General features: G+C 37.9%; 1 protein-coding gene across 1 annotated transcript in view; it reads left to right on the forward strand.

Annotated features, from left to right (window-relative positions):
* Positions 1-19,087, forward strand: part of rin1b (Ras and Rab interactor 1b) — a 53,075-nt gene that overhangs the window by 31,783 nt on the left and 2,205 nt on the right. The window contains exons 2-9 of the mRNA XM_052147275.1: positions 631-756; positions 3,174-3,282; positions 3,573-3,645; positions 3,797-3,888; positions 5,039-5,409; positions 6,348-6,849; positions 17,960-18,265; positions 18,464-18,595. Of these exons, the coding sequence (XP_052003235.1) occupies positions 631-756; positions 3,174-3,282; positions 3,573-3,645; positions 3,797-3,888; positions 5,039-5,409; positions 6,348-6,849; positions 17,960-18,265; positions 18,464-18,595 (1,711 nt within the window). The remainder of the gene's footprint in view (positions 1-630; positions 757-3,173; positions 3,283-3,572; positions 3,646-3,796; positions 3,889-5,038; positions 5,410-6,347; positions 6,850-17,959; positions 18,266-18,463; positions 18,596-19,087) is intronic.

Here is a 19,087-nt window from a genome sequence, read left to right on the forward strand (position 1 = left end):
TTTTTTCTAAATGATTTTCAACAAAAACCTTTATACCTTTAAAGACAGAACTACCGTGAACTCTGAGGTTGTTCATTGAAGGTATATGCTTTTTTTTAAAGCCATCAGTCCACATTATTTCAACTTCATTGTTTAAAAATCGTGTTTATGAATTCCTAATGAACAACTACACTACCCAAAATCCTGAAGAGAGATCCACCAATCAGAGAACCGCAGCCAACAAAGCCTGCCAAAGAAGCCTAGCAGCGAGTGCACACTTCCATGACACAATGTGAATGATGCATTCGAATCTCCCTACACCCTGGAATTGCATTTATATTAGTTTATATCAGAATATTTTTCAACTAACTAAAATTTATAGTTTTACTCATTTCCATTGTTTTTTATTCTATTACGTCATTCTCAGTGCTTCATGGGGTTGTAGTTCATACTCTTGTGAAAGACGGTAAGTACACAAATAAAGCCTTGTGCCTTTTTGTCTGATTTTCAAATAAATGTTTTGCTTCAAATCAAAGTTTGTTATGTTGTAATTCACCTCGGAGCTGGTTGGTTTGGTTCATAGCTTAGAATTTAGAAGCCTGGTTTTATGTCTGTTTGTTCATTTGTTGACCCCTGTCCTCTGCATTATAGATGGACTTGTCTCTCCAGAGGAGTTTGAGTGTTCTGGATCGTCTCCTCCTCACACACTCCATATGGTTGCAGCTGTCAGTCAACCTTGACTCCGCCTACCAAATCCTACAGCGAGAGATAGTAGGGGTGGGACAATCCCAATCAGTCACTGAGCATCAAATCACCATTACAGTTACAATTACAGTTAATCATCTAATCACATAACTTGGTATGACCAGCATAGCAATAATAAAACGGCTGTAATTAGCAGCTAATAAGCCAATTATACATATGTACATACACAGCCAAATACCATCAGTGGTGCTGGATGTAACACATTAAATAAAAAGTAATCTGATCTGTAATCAAGTAATGAAGTAATTTAGACACTACTATTTGTTTTTTTTTCAACAATCCCACTACTGTTATTGTGTCTATAATTTTCATGAGTTGCACAAACCATTTCAGTTAACATTGGTTACTTAAAAGTTTACATTTCATGGTTTCATTTAAATGGTTGAGCTTCCTTAGGTTGGCATTAAGCAATATTTAGGGTTGCAGGTCCAATGTAGAGTCAAATGCTCTTTGTAAAATGCTCTGATATCAAAAATCAACGCTGTGCCGCTTATGTAGTGTCTTCTGCGTAAATGTCCTACAATATAAATAATGTATTTTGATTTAATAGTTCAATTTGATGTTATCAAAAATGATCTTAACAGTTCATACAAATATAATTTTCACCTCAAACCATCAGTCCCACTCTACAGGGCTTGACAATTAGCTTTACTAAACATAGAGGACAGATTAAAATGGACTTTACCTATATTCATTCTGAACATTAATACACTATAAACATAAACAGATTTTTTTTAAAAACAAGGTGGGAAGCCCAATGTAATATTCAGTCAGAGGGCCCAGAATGTCAGTCCAGCACTCGAACAGCTCTAAAATGGTTAAAAAGTGAAAACAGAGCAGCACGTCACCTGTTCACATTTTGAGCTACATGCACAGAACATGTAGTAATTTGATTAAATCACAGCCTTTTTTGGTTTAATAATCACATAAGGCCATATCATACTTTTTATTTCGATTAATTGTGCAGCCCCAAAGGATTGTGAAATTTGTCTAAAGATGTTTTATTTAGGAAATGTAGTTGCCAAAGCACATTAAAATCATCATAATATTCAAGATATTGCAAATGTTTTTATATCCCCAGAAAAAAATCATTGAATATTAATTATATGTTATATGTATTTTGCTTATATGTAATGGTAGAAACATGGTTACTTACATTTTATGTTACAAACCAGAGACTAAAATGAAATGTTTTTCATTTCGTTCTGAGCAAAACAGTATTTTTTCGTTTCGGGTTCAGAAGTTCCACAGCTTCCTTTCCAAAAGGTTACCAGTTATAATAAAATAGCATAACATTAATAAAGTTATTTTAAAATGACAGTACTCTGCAATAAGGGGTGGGTGTACCAATTGCAGTATTGTCAGATCTCGCAAGAGAAACAAGCAACATGATCTGGGGAAAAAAGACCAAAATAAGCCACTTTCCTCAACAAACAAAGCAAAAATAATCACAGTTAATAAACAGTAAAGTATAATTTTGTTTACATATCTGTTTCTGAGTCAAAACACGACAGCATAAAATCTGTATTAATGCATCATATCTAACAATAATTCAGTGAAGACTGAATGTATGTATTTTTTAACTCTAATAATGATTTCCTTGTATCTGGATTGTGCATGTACTGTATATATAGTATTTATACATAGTTACCAGCATTTAAAAATAAAGTTTTCACTGGAACAATTGAAAATCACTTCGTTCCAGTTTTTGGTTACGTTCTGCAAAAAACAAATTTGCATTTTCGGTATTCGTTTCGTTCATTTTTTGTTTTCTAATAAATGAGTTGCGTGATTACTGTACTGACAGAATAACTAGTAATCAAAAGTAATCTAATTACAATCTAGAAAACTAGGTATGCACAGACATTTTGGCTAATAAAATGTTTAGGCCAGATGCAATAAAGTGACATTTGCGTTTTTGAGCTGAAATAGTAAAAAGGTAAAAATGCTGGCAGAAAGTCTGAACAGAAACTGTTACTTAAAGTCCAATAATCATTTGACATAGTCCTGGTTGAATTACTTCTAATATAAATGCCAGCTGATGATGGATAATATATTGGTAGTAACAAGGTCACGTTACAGGTGAACCACTATTCACACCTTCCTGTGTGTGTGGTGAAAAACCAAATGTATGAGTGCAAATGAAATAAAAACTCACTGTAGTTTATAGATATGTCCTGCTGTTAAATATCCCCACCTACTGTTTGACTCTGGATTAGTGGTGTCGAACACGTCTCAAGTAGGACTCCAATCCTTAAACACGCAGAATAAATCAGTAGGGATAAAGGACTTTAGTACTCACTGTCTTGCACATATGTGCAAATTTGAACTTTTCATCTGTAAATCTGTACATTGTTTATGATTTTTATCTTATTATATCATATATAATGAGGTTGAATTAATTTGACCTGTTTTTCCTCTGTCCATAGACATTTCTGGTGTGTAAATGTAGTGCCTCCCACAGGAAAGTTCTGTGTGTGCGGGCGCAGGAGGCCAGTGTGAGTGTGTCACATTATCCCATCCGTGAGGAAGACTCGAGTGAGTTTAACACATCACACCCACACACACATGTTCAGTTTTATATCATGCCCCACCTCCCTAGACTTCTTGACTTATTATAGATGAACTTAAACTGTTTAGCTCTTTTAGGTTTCCCATAGAGTTGGTCCACACAATGATTACATATTTGTTCATTTGTTTTAAAGAAATAACCACCATATGAGACATGCGCTCACAATTTCAGTATTAAACAATAGCTAAGGTTGGCAGACATAGTTTTATATCATGTAACATTTTAAAGGAGTTCATAGTGCTTTGTCTCTGTTCAGCTTTTTCTTTAGAAAGTTCAGCCCTGAGCTTTCCAGATCTCTGCAGATTAGTGGCCTTTTACACCGTCAGCAGGTACAATAAACCAACAAACATTACAGGACAATGATTCATGTAGAGAAAATTTGTATTTCTATCTGTAGTGTATTATGTAATTGCTACGTATAATCAACTTTTGGTGTGTGTGTGTGTGTGTGTGTGTGTGTGTGTGTGTGTGTATTTCCAGGGATGTATTGCCTTTCCCATTGGAGCTCCCAGAAGCAATTGCACAGGCCACAACACACACACAGCTAGAAAATATTTCGCATCTGGGTTTCGGTAAGATACATAGATATAGACCAATTGAATAGAATAGAGGCAGAACAGAATTTAATAGAAAAGAAAACAGAGTAAAAAAAAGGACAAAAGAATAGAATGCAAATGAATAAATTAGAAAAGAGCAGAATAGAACATAATATAATAGAACATAACACAAACAATAAATTAGAATGGATTACAATAGAGCATAACTGAACAAAATAGAATAGAACTGAACATAAAATAAATTTAATAACTAATGTTTTTTAAATTGAGCTGTCAGAATTATCAAGTTAAAATGTGCAATTAATTTAAAAAGATGAACACATTCATTTGTCTTAATCATGATTAACGCATTTACCCTTAATACGCATAAACACTTGTGTGAAGGGCAGAACCTTTGTAATAGGTCCGCCCAGATTGATTACACTGACACACTCTTTAAAAACAGACATAGTGCCAGAGCCCTTCTACGAAGATGAGCCTACAAGCTTAGCATAAAATAGCATAATGCGGCAGTCTCATTGACATTCTATGGGCGGAACTGTTGTAATACTATCCTATGTTTGAGCCAAGGAGGTTGTTATTTCAGTAAATTAAAGAATCTCTGACAGCTTCCCTGTCAGTGATAAAATTATGGAGACAGGAGCTCTTTGCGCTATTTGATGTACATAACAAGTCCAGATGGGACTTGTAAGGCACATTTTAATTACAACAGAAGCAAGTCAAGTCTTAACTATCACCAAAACTCAGAATGCAATGTCTGGAAGCGCATTTTATGGTGAATTCAAAGCAGGACGCTGGCATTGATGCTCTAACACAAATCATGAATGCAGCTTCACGATTGCTATAACAAAGTGGATAGTCATGGTCTACTGGCAGATTAATATTGCGGAGGATGAGAGTTTATGAGATTTAATGCCCATTGCAATGAATATGCAACATATGGGGAAACTAGTTCTTTCAATTAGTCAAACTTTCACTTAGACTTTGGGAAATGTTTGACGTTACTTGAATTATTGCGAATAACTACAAAAAAGTATGTGATTAATCGTGATTTAAAAGTTTAATCAAATGACAATGATAATTTTAATGATTAATCCTGAGATTTGAGAAACAATTCATGATCTAAAAGTCTGTTTAACATCTCTATATTTATTTTGCCTCTCAGAGTTCTGGAGCTCCCAGACATCCTCTGGCCTTCCTAATGGACCCCCTCCACCCTCAGCACCCCACCGGACATCCAGAGTGATTAGCCCCTGTTTCATCAACCCCCTTTTCCTGCAACCGCCCCAGCCCAGCAAAGCCGCCTCACACAAGCGCCACCGCTTTAAACGCAGTCTAAGGGTTCGTGTGTCCAATGAAACTTCTCTCAGTCTGTCGGGTGGAGAATCTGACCAAACCCAGGGTGAAACGCATGGACAGAATTCTAGCCAGGGAGGTCCGAGACGGGCGGGTGGATTGAATGTCCTCAGGAGGACCCCGGCGCTGTCTCCAACATCAGAAGAGGAGGATGAACAGATGTTGGGACAGATACCACCTGTAAGTATGTGCACTCTTGGTTGATCATGATTTTGCAAGGTAGATTATATTCTAGCATCAACATGCTTGTTGGTTTTGGGACAAACAAGGGATAGGCCTTGTACTTGATCAACATTCCTATTAACCATTTTTATCTATAGAAAATTGTTAGGCTTAGGGCAATGGTTGGGGCTTGTACAACATTCTTAATTTATCATTACCCCCTGGTATCATTAGGTTTATGACTAGGGGCTATGTAATGTTGCCAGTAATGTTGTTCCAGGACCAACAAAAGATTTTGATCTAGGAACGTATTCTAGATGGCTAAATCATAGTCACTGTACCCATGTGGCTTAGCATGACTAGAATTTATTAACACTTTTGCCAGTAAAACATGTTCCTCTGTTAATGTCCTTGTTGGATTATGGCTAGGATTAGGTCAGAAGCTTGAAAAGCATTCATAACAACCAATTACATTTTATGGATAGGGTTAGGCTGGTAAGGTTAAGCAATAATGGATAATACTTATCAACCAATCAAATTATAGGGATGGGAAAGTGTAGAGTTAGGCTTACAGCTGTGTTTAAGGCTTGTCCAACATTCAGATCAATTTATCATGATCACACCTATGATTTTAGGGTAGTTAATGGTTAGGTTTAGGGAAAGAGAAAGGACTAGGACTTTGTTTTACAGTAATGTTGTTTCAGGACCAACACAAGAAACACATCCTACATGGCTAAATCACAGCCACCACGCATGAGAGCGCGGGTGGAGAGAGGTCAGCGCAAATATAACCTTTACTTGTTGAACCGCCTCTTACAAACAATGTAATGATATTCCACATTCTGTGCCTACACTACACTGTAGTTATGAAAGGTTGTGACCGTGAGATGTTTTTGAAAGTATTTTTGTAAGGCCAAGTGGTCAAATGAACATTGTTTTACCTCACCCCCTCCTAGAGCAACACTTTACCCCAACAAGACAATGCTGAAAACAAAGATCCCGAAGATGGTGAGGTTTGTCTTGCTTTGGAGAGGACTCGAGCTCCTTCCCTTGCCGAACTGGACAGTAATAGTTCCTTCAGCAGTCTGGAGGAGGAGGATGCCCAAGCAGACTCCACCCACCAGTGGCCCCCTGCCACAAGGGGTACACGTTTTCCCTCCGCAAACCCAACCTCAACTCTGCGCCGCATGACCGCTGCTTTTGTCTGTGTGTTTGCTCCTGAACGGCGAGTGGCTCGATTAGTGGACGAACTCTCCAGTGACAGACGGTCCACATTCGGATCATTGGTGCAAGACTTCTTAGAGAAACAGAGGCAAGAGATGGAGGCCTCAACACAGACCTCTACTGTGGAGCTGCTTCAGGAAGTGAGGAGATTTCTGTCCCAAGCCAAAAGCCTTCTTATAGAAGCAGGAGAAATAGAGCCTCCAATTGAGACGTTGGTGCCAGAGAATGAGAAAGGTAAGGAGGCATCACTGTTTTGGTAAATTGTTACTTAGCAGACACTTTAATCCAAAGTGATTTAGACCCGAAATATAACCTATGTCCATGCAAACTCTTATGCGATTTCTACAAATTGCTGCATCCAGCACTTCCACAAGGGGCGCTGTAACAAGCATTAGTGCCATCTTCCATGGTTAAGTCAAGTCATTTTTATTTGTATAGTGGTTTTTTTTACAAATCAAAAAAATTATGCTGTAACAGAAAATTATGCTGTAATTTCTTTAATGTCTTTAAGTCCTCATTGAGCAGTTCAAAAGAAAACATGATTTAATATTTGCATTAAAGATTATTTGTCTTTAAGCCCTCAGTGAGCAAGCCAAATGCGACTGTGGCAAGGAACCCAGAACTCCATAAGATGTTATTTAATGGAGAAAAAACAGGCTTAGCTGGGGTAGCCAGTTTCCCTCTGGCTAAACAGCATGAATATAATGGCAATATTAGTCCTCTGTGTAATAATAAGTAATATATTAATTGAGTCAACTGAGTAGATGTTGGTACATGAAGCCAGAGGCAGTTCATTTCTGGTGAAGTCCATCCTAAGTCTAAGGTGCAGGCAGTGGCAAATGAAGTATCCTTTGTTATATAGTAGGAGTTGGCAGCAGTTCATCCTCTGTGAAGTCTATCGCAATAGATTAAAGTGATGCAGTCAGTGATCATCGAAGCGGCCCTTGCTGTCTGGTTGGCAATGCCTGCAGTTAGTAATCATCGCTCAGGGACATATAGTGGTGGGAGTCGAACATTGGGCTGGACCAAATCTGGATCTCGCAGGCTCTGATATGTATACTGTGGTTGAGAGAGTGAAGCAAGTTGAGAATATTAGTTGAGATGCCATTGACTTTAAAGCAGATTTATAGAATATAAGAAGTGTTTCTTGTTCCAGCAGATCTGACTAATGCAGCATAACTACAGATTTTAGGATAAGTTAGGTGTATGCTTGGCTGAAGATATGAGTCTTTAGTCTAGACTTAAACTGGAGTGTATCTGAGTCCTGAACAGTGTTATGTAGGCAATTCCATTGTTTAGGAGCAAAATCGGAAAAGGATCTACATCCTTTTGTGAATTGTGATATTCTAGGTACTGTTAACACTAACAGGCTGAAATTTTGTGAATCGTAGTGAATGTGATGGGTTATAGCACAATAGAATTTCACCTAAGTACTGAGATGCTAGGTCACTCAAACCTTTTAACTTATTGGAAATATTTTAAAATTAATGCGAAACTTAACAGGTAGCAAATATATTGGGCTGATATGATGATATTTCTTGGTTCAGTTAGCACTCTAGCTGCAGCATTTTGAACTAATTGAAGCTTATTTATTGAGTTTGCAGAACATCCACCTTAAAATAATCATTGTGATCATGAATGCATGAGTTAGCTTTTCTTCATCAGAAACAGATGTGACGTGGTCTAAGAATGCTGTGCTGCAAACATTAGAAATGTGATTTTCAATGAATAGATTGCTATCAAACATAAAGCCCAAGTAGCTATCATCTGCAGCAATGAATACTTCATCACTCTAGAACAATAAAAAACCGACAGAAATGCCTGACATCAAAAGCATTGAGGAAACAGGGATGAAACAAGCACTACTTGCGAAATGCTCTTCTTACGCAGATCCGAGACAAATAGACAGATCACAAAAGAAAAAAAACAAATGTGTTTGGTGTCCTCTGCAGCTGATTGAGTTATTATATTTGCCAACTTTGTTAGCTTTCCTTGCTTTACTCTTCTCATCTTATTTTGTGCATTGTTTTATTCAGTAAGGGGACTACCCACTAAATTAGAAAGATCATGGCTCTCTGTTAAGTAAACCAGTGGCATTCTCAAAGACATAAACATAGCATTTTTATAGCATTATATGCTATAGAAAAAAACAAAATATAGCCTTCTGCTACACCAATGTTAATAACAATTCTACTGTTACAGTTTATAGAACTTATCAAGTTAAGCCACATTGAGAAGTATATACAAAATAATGTAATTACCTGCCGTCTTGAGCGTTGATGTCATCTCTGGCAATCTTGATAAGCAATTTAATACAGTAAAAGCAAAGCACAGGATCGGCACGAAAACCATTGAAATCTTGGTGGAAAATGGCTACCAGTGAATCATATACAAGGAGAAAAGCAGAGAACCTAATACTGAGCCCTGTGGCACTCCATACTTTGTTTCTCAGTAAAAATCAACATTAGGAGGACACTAACATTTTCTAGTGTTTTAGACTTAAATGGGAGATTTGATATCGGTCTACAATTAGCAAATTCTCTAAGATCAAGCTGTGGTTTCTTGATAAGCGGTTTGATAACAGCCAGCTTAAAACTTCTGGGGACATGTCTTAATTTATATAGCAAGGAGTTAATAATATTGAGAAGAGGCTTTGAGATTACAGGAAACACCTCTATCAGTAGCTTAGTGGGTATAGGGACAAGCATTCATGTTGTTTTGTTAGCTCTTCCTGACCTATAACAGCAAAGGACTGAAGTTGCTCTCAGGAAATACTATGAGAAACTGTTTTCTGAAGTGCTGTGGCAGATGGTTGCATAATTCCAATTTTCTTTCTGGTGGTCTCAATTTTATTAGTGAAGAAATTCAAGTCATTACTACTGTGCTCCAAAAGAATATCTGGATCAGTTGAGGCTTTGATCCTTGTCAATTTAGCCACAGTACTGATTAAATACCTATGATTGTTGTGTTATTTTTTCTGTAAGTTTGCTTAAAGATGCAGTCCTGGCAGCTTTTAGAGCCTTTCTGAAGCTATTTACTATCCTTCCATGCACCGTGAAACACCTCTAATTTTGTACTCTTCCACTTGTGCTCCATTTTTCAAGCTGCTCTCTTGAGAACATGAGTGTGATCATTGTACCACGGTGTGGGGCTTTTCTCTTTAACTTTATTTAATCAAAGGTGGGCAACACTATCTACAGTGCTAGAGAAGATTGTCTCCATATTCTTTGTTACTAAATCAAGTTCTTCTGAACTTTTTAGCTTACTGAGTATTTAAGACAAATCTGGAAGATTATTAGCGAAGCTATCTTAGTGGTCGAAAGAATAGTTCTACCCGTTCAATAACGCGGCACAGATTGAATGGCAGCTTCTACTGTCATGATCCTGCCACTTCTGTTGTTCTTGTTTATCATTTTTGTGGCTGGATCCTGACATTCATGTTTTTTGTTGTATGAGTGCATGTGGTGGCTTTGTTGTTTTTTCATTACCATGTGCACTCATATCTGCTCTGTCTTTAGTGAAACCCAGCCCCCTCGTTTGCCAGGTTATTTAGTCATCTGTTACACCTGCCCTGTCTTGTTAACCTCCTAATTTTCTATTTAATCTCCCTGTGTTTTTTCTTGTGCCAGTTTGTAGTGGGATGTTTGTTGTGGATTATTTCTACCAGAAAGTCTCTGATCTGGCAGGATCATGACAGTAGAAGCTGGCATTCAATCTGTGCCGCGTTATTGATCGGGTAGAACTATTCTTTCGTCCATGAGAATAATCATGATATGGGGTAGTATATTTTCCTTTGGCGTAAACCATAGGACCGGTCCTATGGTTCAGCATTCAGAATTTTAGCTTCAACCATCAGATCCTGCTGGAAGACGATGGCAGCAGGGGAGAAGAACTTACCCCTACAATAGGACCTAAACTGGTGGTGAAGGGGTGGAGGGGTGGTGAAATCAGTGCACATGACAAATGATGAATGACACCTGCAGAACTTATAAAGCAGATGCTGAATTATGATTGGATGTGACACCTTAACTTGAATGGTGTAATGCTACCCCAAGTCTTCCTGACAAAATTACCGTTGCACATCCATTTCTTCTAGAAAGACTCCGAATGAATGAGAATAATGATGATATGAGGGAAAAATATTTTCCTTTGGTGTAAGCCAAAGTATTTTTGCTCGAACAGTCAGATCCTGCGGGAAGACAATGAAGGCAGGTTTAATTAAAATTAAACCCCCAAAAGTTATAAAAAAAAAAAGTTACAAACCATGTCTTCAGAAGGTGAAGGTAATCAGAAAAAATAAGAAATAATGAATGAAACATAATATAGGATATGATTTAATTCACATTGAAAGAGTGCGTAGTGTAAATTGATGGCCCTAGCTAAAGGATGAACATTGATGTTAAGAAAGTAAAAAGGATGCCTGATACTTATGTGCACTCCTTGATAAAGTGAGAGTCCTGCACACACCCTGTGAAAAATAGGTGGCGCGTCAAAGCTACACCGCCATTCATAAGTTTTGGGTCACTTCACTGAAATGTTTCTCAAAATCAAATAATCTTTTGATATGAATAAATATGTTGATATGTTTGAATTTATTTTTGTAGACAAAAAAAAAGTTGTGCCTATTTATTTAATTACAAAAAAATAAATTTTATAAAAAAAAATATTAAAATGGATGACTTGGACCGAATAATAAAAAAAAGCAGCCAATAAGTGCCCAGCATAGAAGGGAACCCCTTCAATACTGTTTAAAAAGTGTGTGGTAAGTTGGTTTAAAAAAAATTTAAGAACACATTTCTGCAAATTCTAGGCAAAGGGTGGCTACTTTGAAGATGCTAAAATATAATATTGTTTGGATTTATTTAACTTTTTTTAACCCACCAAACTTTTGAACAGCAGTGTATTTGTATTATTTGTGTGGGGGAGGGAGAGCATTGTTTGTGCAATACACTTGAAAAGGATAAGCAACACTTTGGATGTCCCTGAGCCCTACATAGGTCAAGCTTTGATCGTGCCTTGAAAAGGATAACCAAAGCATTTGACTTGTCTGAGCCCTGAATTGGGCAGGCATTGTTAGTGCAATAACCTTGAAAAGAATAACAATGCTTATGACACGTCTGAGCCCTGAAAAGGGCAGACATTGGATGTGCAATACCCTTGTAAAGGATAAACAATGTTAGCTATGCATCCAAGCCTTAAATAGAGGTGGCATTGTTGTGCAGTATGCTTGAAAAGAGCAACAATGTTTTGTGTGTAAAAGGGAAAGGGGGCATTGTTTTTGCAATATCCTTGAAAAATATAAATACTGTTTTTTTTTTTATTATTTGCATGATTGTGAGCAATCCTAGCGAAATAGGGTTGTTCCCATGCAACAAATGGGAAAAGAAATGGAAAATATGGAAAATACATTAAGATGCAAATGGGCGGTAGAGTTGGAGCAGTACCCTTGGAATTTAGATTTCTAAGCTTGCTAAGCTTGCGGATGGGTTACCATTGCTTTTGTAATACCCTGTAAAGACAACTATGCTTTACCATTATTATTATTTTATTTATTTATTTATATTTGAACACAAATAACCAGAAACACAAATACAATAAATTAAACTGCTACTTAAATGTTACTGCCCAATGAGGACCACAGCAGCATCTGGATAGTTGATAAGAATATAGACACATATCTGAGAAAATAAACACAAATCTGTAAATGTCATGAATTGCTGTACTATGAAGAGGGGAAAGGGATATCAGGAATTGAACATTTTTATATTATCTAAAATGAGCAGAAAATACAATTAAAACATGTAAATTATTTAATTAGGAAGAAGCATAGAAAAATGCTTTGTAAGGGAGTTTCATTACTATTTGAATATGTATCATGACCCAACATCAAGGAACATATTTGTCACCATATTTGAAATGGCCCAGGCATGCTGCTCTGTTATTTGAGTGTATTTCGGTAATTTTTACAACATCCGACCACTAAGTGTCAGAAGGCACAAAGCAGCCTATGAGCATTTCCCTTTAAGAGAACAGTGTATGTAAACATGCTAAGTAAATTAAAACCTATGTGATTTCATGTGCGATTGGAGTGATGAGACAAACACGAGACACAACATGAACTTGTAGGAGATACACTGCCTGACCAAAAAAAAAAATAGATGCATACTCTAATATTTCATTGGACCGCCTTTAGCTTTGATTACAGCATGCATTCAGCATGACATTTTTTTGACAACCTTATGCAATGTCAAAACATTTATTTCCATCCAGAGATGCATTCATTTTTGTCCGAGATCTTGCATTGATAATGGGAGAGTTGAAGCACTCCCTTAAGTCTTGTCCAGCACATCCCAAAGACTTTCATTGGGGTTATGGTCAGGACTGTGGTGGCCAATTCATGTGTGAAAATGATACCTCATGCTCCCTGAACCACTCTTTCACAATTTGTGCCTGAGGAATCTTGGCTTTGTTGTACTGGAATATGCCTGTGATGTCAGGGAAGACAAAATTCATTGCTGGGATTACCTGGTCATTCACCATTTTCCATTCACTTCATTTAATTGCCGCATAACTTTGCTGAGCCTAGTCCTGACCAACTGAAGCAACACCAGATCATAACACTGCCTCCAGAGGTTTGTACAGTGGGCACTATGCATGATGGGTACATCGCTTCATGTGTTCCCTTCTCACCCTGGTGCACCCATCGCTTTGGAATAGGGTAAATCTGGACTCATCAGACCACATTACCTTTTTCCATTGCTCCACAGTCAATCTTTATGCTCCCTAGCAAATTGAAGTTGTTTGTTCTGATTAGCCTCACTAACAAGTGGCTTTCTTTTGGCCACAAATCTGTTTAGTCCCAATCTAGGGTGGTTTAGCCTTAATTGAATGAATGGTATAATACTACCCCGAGTCTTCCTGCCAAATTTCCGCTCTGCTACCATTTCCATTAAGTCTCTGTCGGTTGTTCTCCTTGGTTTTGGATTCCTGGTGGTTTCTAATAAGAAGCCTGTCTAGTTCCCCTGTTGGTCCTACACACCCCTGTTAAAACAGCAGGTTTTTGTGATGTAAAAAATGAAACTTTTTTGAAGAATTTTTGCACCTTTAATGTAAAAATTACAAACTAGGCAATGCCGCTGAAAACCAAAGTGACACATTTCGGAGAAAAAAGTAAAAATAAAAATCTTAGAAAAACTTAACTGCATAAGTGTGCACACCCTTTTATAATTGGGTTATGTGTTCAGAATCAACCAATCATCAAGCTCATGTGAAATAACACACACCTGTCTTAAACTGAAGTGATTCTGATTAACTCTGAATAAATCTCAGCTGTTCTTGTAGGATTTTTCTCACATCTTCTTTTTTGCATGCTACTACAAAAGCCATGGGCCACAAAGAGCTTACAAAGCATCAACGGGATCTCACTGTTGAAAAGTATCGCTCAGGTGAGGGCTTCAAAAACATTTCCAAGGCATTAGATATGCCATGGAACACAGTGAAGACAGTCATCAACAAGTGGAGAAAGTATGACACAACAGTGACATTATCAAGAACAGGATGTCCCTCCAAAATTGATGAGAAGACATAGTGAAAACTGGTCAGGGAGGCTGTCGAGAGGCCCACAGCAACATTAAAGGAGCTGCAGCTCTTTCTGACAAGTTCTGGTTGCTCCCTACATGTGACAACTAGCTCCCGTATTCTTCATCTGTTTGGGCTATGGTGAAGGGTGGCAAGATGCAAGCCTTTTCTGATTAAAAAACATCCAAGCCCAGCTAAACTTTGCAAAACATATATCCAGTCTCCCAAAACCATGTGGAAAAATGTATTATGGTCTGATGAGACCAAGATTGAACTTTTTGCCACAAGTTGTAAAAGGTACACTGCCGTTCAAAAGTTTGGGGTCACTTACTCATTCTTTATTATTTTTTCTTCACATTTTAGAATAATAGTGAAGTCATCAAAACCATGGAATAACAGAAATGGAATTATGGGAATTATGTCGAGACTAAAAAACTAAAAAAATTAAAAATATATGTTATATTTTAGCATCTTCAAATTAGCGTAGTATTAATAGTAGTAGTATTCTTTGCTTAGAATTTGCAGAAACGTACTCTTGGCATTTTCTCAACCAACTTAAAGTATCACAGTGGGATGCTTTTAAAACAGTATTAAAGGAGTTCTCTTCTATGCTGGGCAATTATTGGTTGGTTTTCTTTATTATTCATTGTCCAAGTTATCCATTTCAAAAACATTTTTTTGTATAAAATATTTAGTTTTGTATTGAAATAAATGAATATGTTGGCACAATTATATTTTTTTTCTACCAAACTAATTTCAAACATTTATGCCTAAAGATCATGAGAAACATTTCAGTCAAGGGACCCAAACTTTTGCATGTTTGGTGCAAAAACAACACCGCACATCAGCAAAAGAGCACCACACCCACGGTGAAGCATGGTGGTGGCAGCATCATGCTTTGGGTCTGCTTTTCTTCAGCTAGAACTGGGGCTTTAGTTAAGGTGGTGTGGAATCATGAATAGCTCCAAGTACCAGTCAATTTTGGCACAGAACCTTCTGGCGTCTGCATAATGACACAATGACAACTCTCATTTGCTGCAAGAATCTGAGAAGAGAGAGAAGATACATCCATATTATAAAACCTGGCAAAGGTATTAGGTTCCCAACCTGCAGCCAGACAGATGTCCTCCAAGGACAAACCCTTCTTCCAAGACCAGGAGGAAGCCAGGCTCCTGGTATAGTGGGCCTTAACACCCATGGGACAGTGATTGCTTTGCGAATCAAAATCGAGCACAATGGGGTGGAAACTAAAGTGAGAAAGTCTTTGCTTGGAGATCCCAAACCTTTTGAAAAGCCTCCAAAGCAGGTGAAAAGCTGATCTGGCAGGCTAAATTGACTCAAAACTAAACTGACTGTCAAAGTACATGCCTAACACCCTCACGGGACATAGCATATGTAGTCTTTGTGCCTTGTCGAATTCAAATGGAGGAGTTGTTGTTGAAATCGCATTAGGTTACCACATGAGCTCTAAATGCAGTGGCCAGAACCTTGGGCACATAACCATTCCTAGGCTTGAGAATGACTTTTGACAAGCTGGGTTTGAATTCTAAGCATATATCATGGACATACAGGGCCTGAAGATCCTTATCATGTTTGACTAAAGCCAAAGCAAGTAACAGCATGGTCTTCAAAGAGAGTAAATGCAAGCTTACTGCATCCAGTGACCCGAACAAAGAACTTGTAAGCGCATTCAGTACAATGCGCAAAGTACAATCTTCAAATAGCTAGCATGGCCAAGAATAGCACGTACTGGGAGATGTAAGAGACTATGTCGCCACATGTGATGAGTGACTCCCAAGTTGGCCCAACATTGGAGAGGCCTCATATGTCATAAGGCCATGGGGTTATAGCAGCCGCAGCGGCCGACAAACGCAAAACCCGCTGGAACTGTTGCAGTGGTAGGTCTATCCCTCGCTTGAACTCATCAAGCACCATAGGATTGATTGAGTGCATTTGTCAGCCAGATGTGGCAACAAGTTGAGTTTCATTCCAATATGAAAACTTGCCGACTGGCACCAATATGCTATTTGCTCAATTGACTTCAAAGCCCAAGTGCTCCAGGTGTGCAAACAGCCGATACCTGTACCTGCATGCTTGTTCCTCAGATTGTGCTTATAGCAACCAATTGTTGAGGTAGTTCAATACACGGACACCGCTCAGCCTTAACAGAAAAAGCACAGAACCGACACATTTCATAAATGTGCGGGGAGCCAAGGACAAACTGATGATCAGGACTTTGAACTGGTATACAGTCTCCTCAAAGGCGAATTTCAGAAATGGCCTGTAATGAGAGGCTATCCGAAAATGAAAGAAAACGTCTTTCAGAATGGTTGACACGAACCAGTCCGGAGGAAGGACGTGAGACAAAGTCTTGGAGTATTCATCTCAAACATCCTGAGTGTTCTATTTCGCCTTTGGTATCAAGCGCGCAGATCGCCACAGCCGTACTGGACAGGCTGGGATGGGAGAAAGTATTTTGACATCATAAAAAGTTACACACATCAGCTTCCAATAATTACTTTTAAGAAGCAAAATCTTCCTATGTTTAGCTATGTTATTGTGGAAAACTCCACTTTGGTTATTATACCTTGGTTAGAAGTTAGACACAAGTTGAAATTAAATTGTATTTTATAGATTTTTTTTAATATATACTGTATATTATGGAAGAATCAAAACACAAAATTGAAAAACATCCAATCTTTTATAATTTGTGTCCCTGGAAGGACTAAGATGAGTTATCATGAGTTATCTCTCCCAAATCAAGGCAAGCAATTTTAAAACCGACCCTTATCTCTGGGTCTGTAGGGATGGATGCTGTTTCAGATTTTAGTGGAGGCATTTGCATTTTCCTCTTTGCATTTATCATAAGCACATTTCACATTCCCACGCATACTTCAGGAAACCGAGAGAGAGAGAGAGAGAGAGAGGGAGAAGAGGGGATGGGTGTGATATTTTCTTTTTGCTATAATGTGTCTGGCTCTTTCTTGTTCTGTACAAACAGTCATTTGTATTGAACAGAGGAGCTTATTTAACTATTGTCAAGCTGCTCAGTGGCTGTGTGCCTGTATTTACATTATCACAGGCATAAGCATGTTAAAATAGAGCTGGAGCAAATATTGTACATGTTCAGATGAAATTAGAATTAGGCACAGATTACTGATTAATAGGCATACATGGAATCTGTACACTTATTTCACATGTTCTGTGTTGTATTGGAAATCTGCAGAATTTTGCAGAATGCTTTTAAATATGGTAAAAATAAAAGCATTAAACTGAGAGGACTACACTTTTATTGGTACTTAAGAGCATTATCAAATTAGCCAAAATATTTTAAAGAATGTTCTGGTTTTATACAAGTTAAGCTTTGTCAACAAAATTGCACTTTTAATGGAAGTCTATGGGGCAAGGTGTTGCACAAGAATAGACGTTAAAATACACACTGTTCTGAAACTATAACCACCAGACTATACATGCTGCTTTAAACCATCAGAAATGCCTTTAATTGTGAGTGCAGTACGGTAAACACATTTTTGGTTTATTTTTACAAACTGATGAATGAGTCAAAATTGCCGCAGATACTTTCCATAGAATCTAACTTGTTTTGAACCCTGAACATTCCTTTAATAAACGAATATATGACAGAAAGTTTGTGAATGGCAACTATTCTGTTGACCATTTCTCCCCAAGTTATCAACACACATGCACAAAGTACCTCAGCAACATGTAGACTTATTATCCACTTCCTTTACTGTCATGTGACCCACAGATCTGGCACTGGAAAAGGCTCTGTTTCGCTGCGTGTTAAAACCGTTGAAGGTTCAGATGCAGCAGACACTTGTCTCACTTCACACAAGGGATGGCTCCTTAAAGAGGATCACTGACAGCATGCTGGCCTGCCAGGAGGGGGCTCTAGAGCATCTGGGTGTACGAGTCGGGGTCCTTGACGTTCGTGGCATAGAAAGAGCAAAGAAAAAACTCATGTTAATGCAACGCAGCCATTCACCAATTGACAAGGTGGTGCTTTTGCTGCAGGTGTGCAAGAGTGTGTACAAAGCCATGGGTACAAAGCCTGGTGAGTAAAGATTTACTGTCACAGCTGTAATTTATAACTTTCTAAATAGTTTATAATTGGGAATAGGACTTCCCAATTAACTGTTAAAGTTAAACAGATTGTCTGAATAAATAGAATTATCATTTTGGGGTAACATTTTTATTTTGGGGGTAATCCATGAAATAAGTACAAGTATACTATCCTATTTTCTTTCTACAGATAATGAAGTGGGGTCTGAGGACTTCCTACCAGCATTGTCCTATGTGCTAGTTCAGTGTAATATCCCGCAACTGCTGCTAGAGACGGAGTACATGATGGAGCTGCTGGAGCCATTATGGCTGACAGGAGAAGGTAAAAAATCACATCAAAAACATATAGGCTCTTTTGCAAACCCTTGTGATCTGGTTAACAAGACAGCATACCAAGACTCCCAAAAATGTACTTTAACCAGAGAAATTATAAGGGGATGATGGCTTTTGTCCCACCTTACTGTTGAAAGAGCCTGTTACTCGTTTACACTAAAATGTGTATGCACATAAGCTGGACAAGCCTGAAAAATATAAATGTTTGGTTTTATTTTAGCTACTTAGTTACTGTGTACATATTAATTATCAGTTATTTGTGACATTAGGGTTTTGCACTTCATAGCACATGGTAACGGCCTATTCACAATGTGAGTTATGAATTTAGCAAGCAAATTATTTCAAGCACAGCTGTGCCTTCGCTTCATTGTCTGTGCAGCACTACTGTTGGAATTGTCAGTAGACAAATGTCAGATTCAGTTCAGTTGTGCATCCGCATTACCATGAGGTGTGAGCGCTCCGTACAGAGCACGCTCGCTAA

The sequence above is a fragment of the Xyrauchen texanus genome, chromosome 2 (assembly GCF_025860055.1).
Source record: "Xyrauchen texanus isolate HMW12.3.18 chromosome 2, RBS_HiC_50CHRs, whole genome shotgun sequence".
In the NCBI taxonomy this organism is placed as follows: Eukaryota; Metazoa; Chordata; class Actinopteri; order Cypriniformes; family Catostomidae; genus Xyrauchen; species Xyrauchen texanus.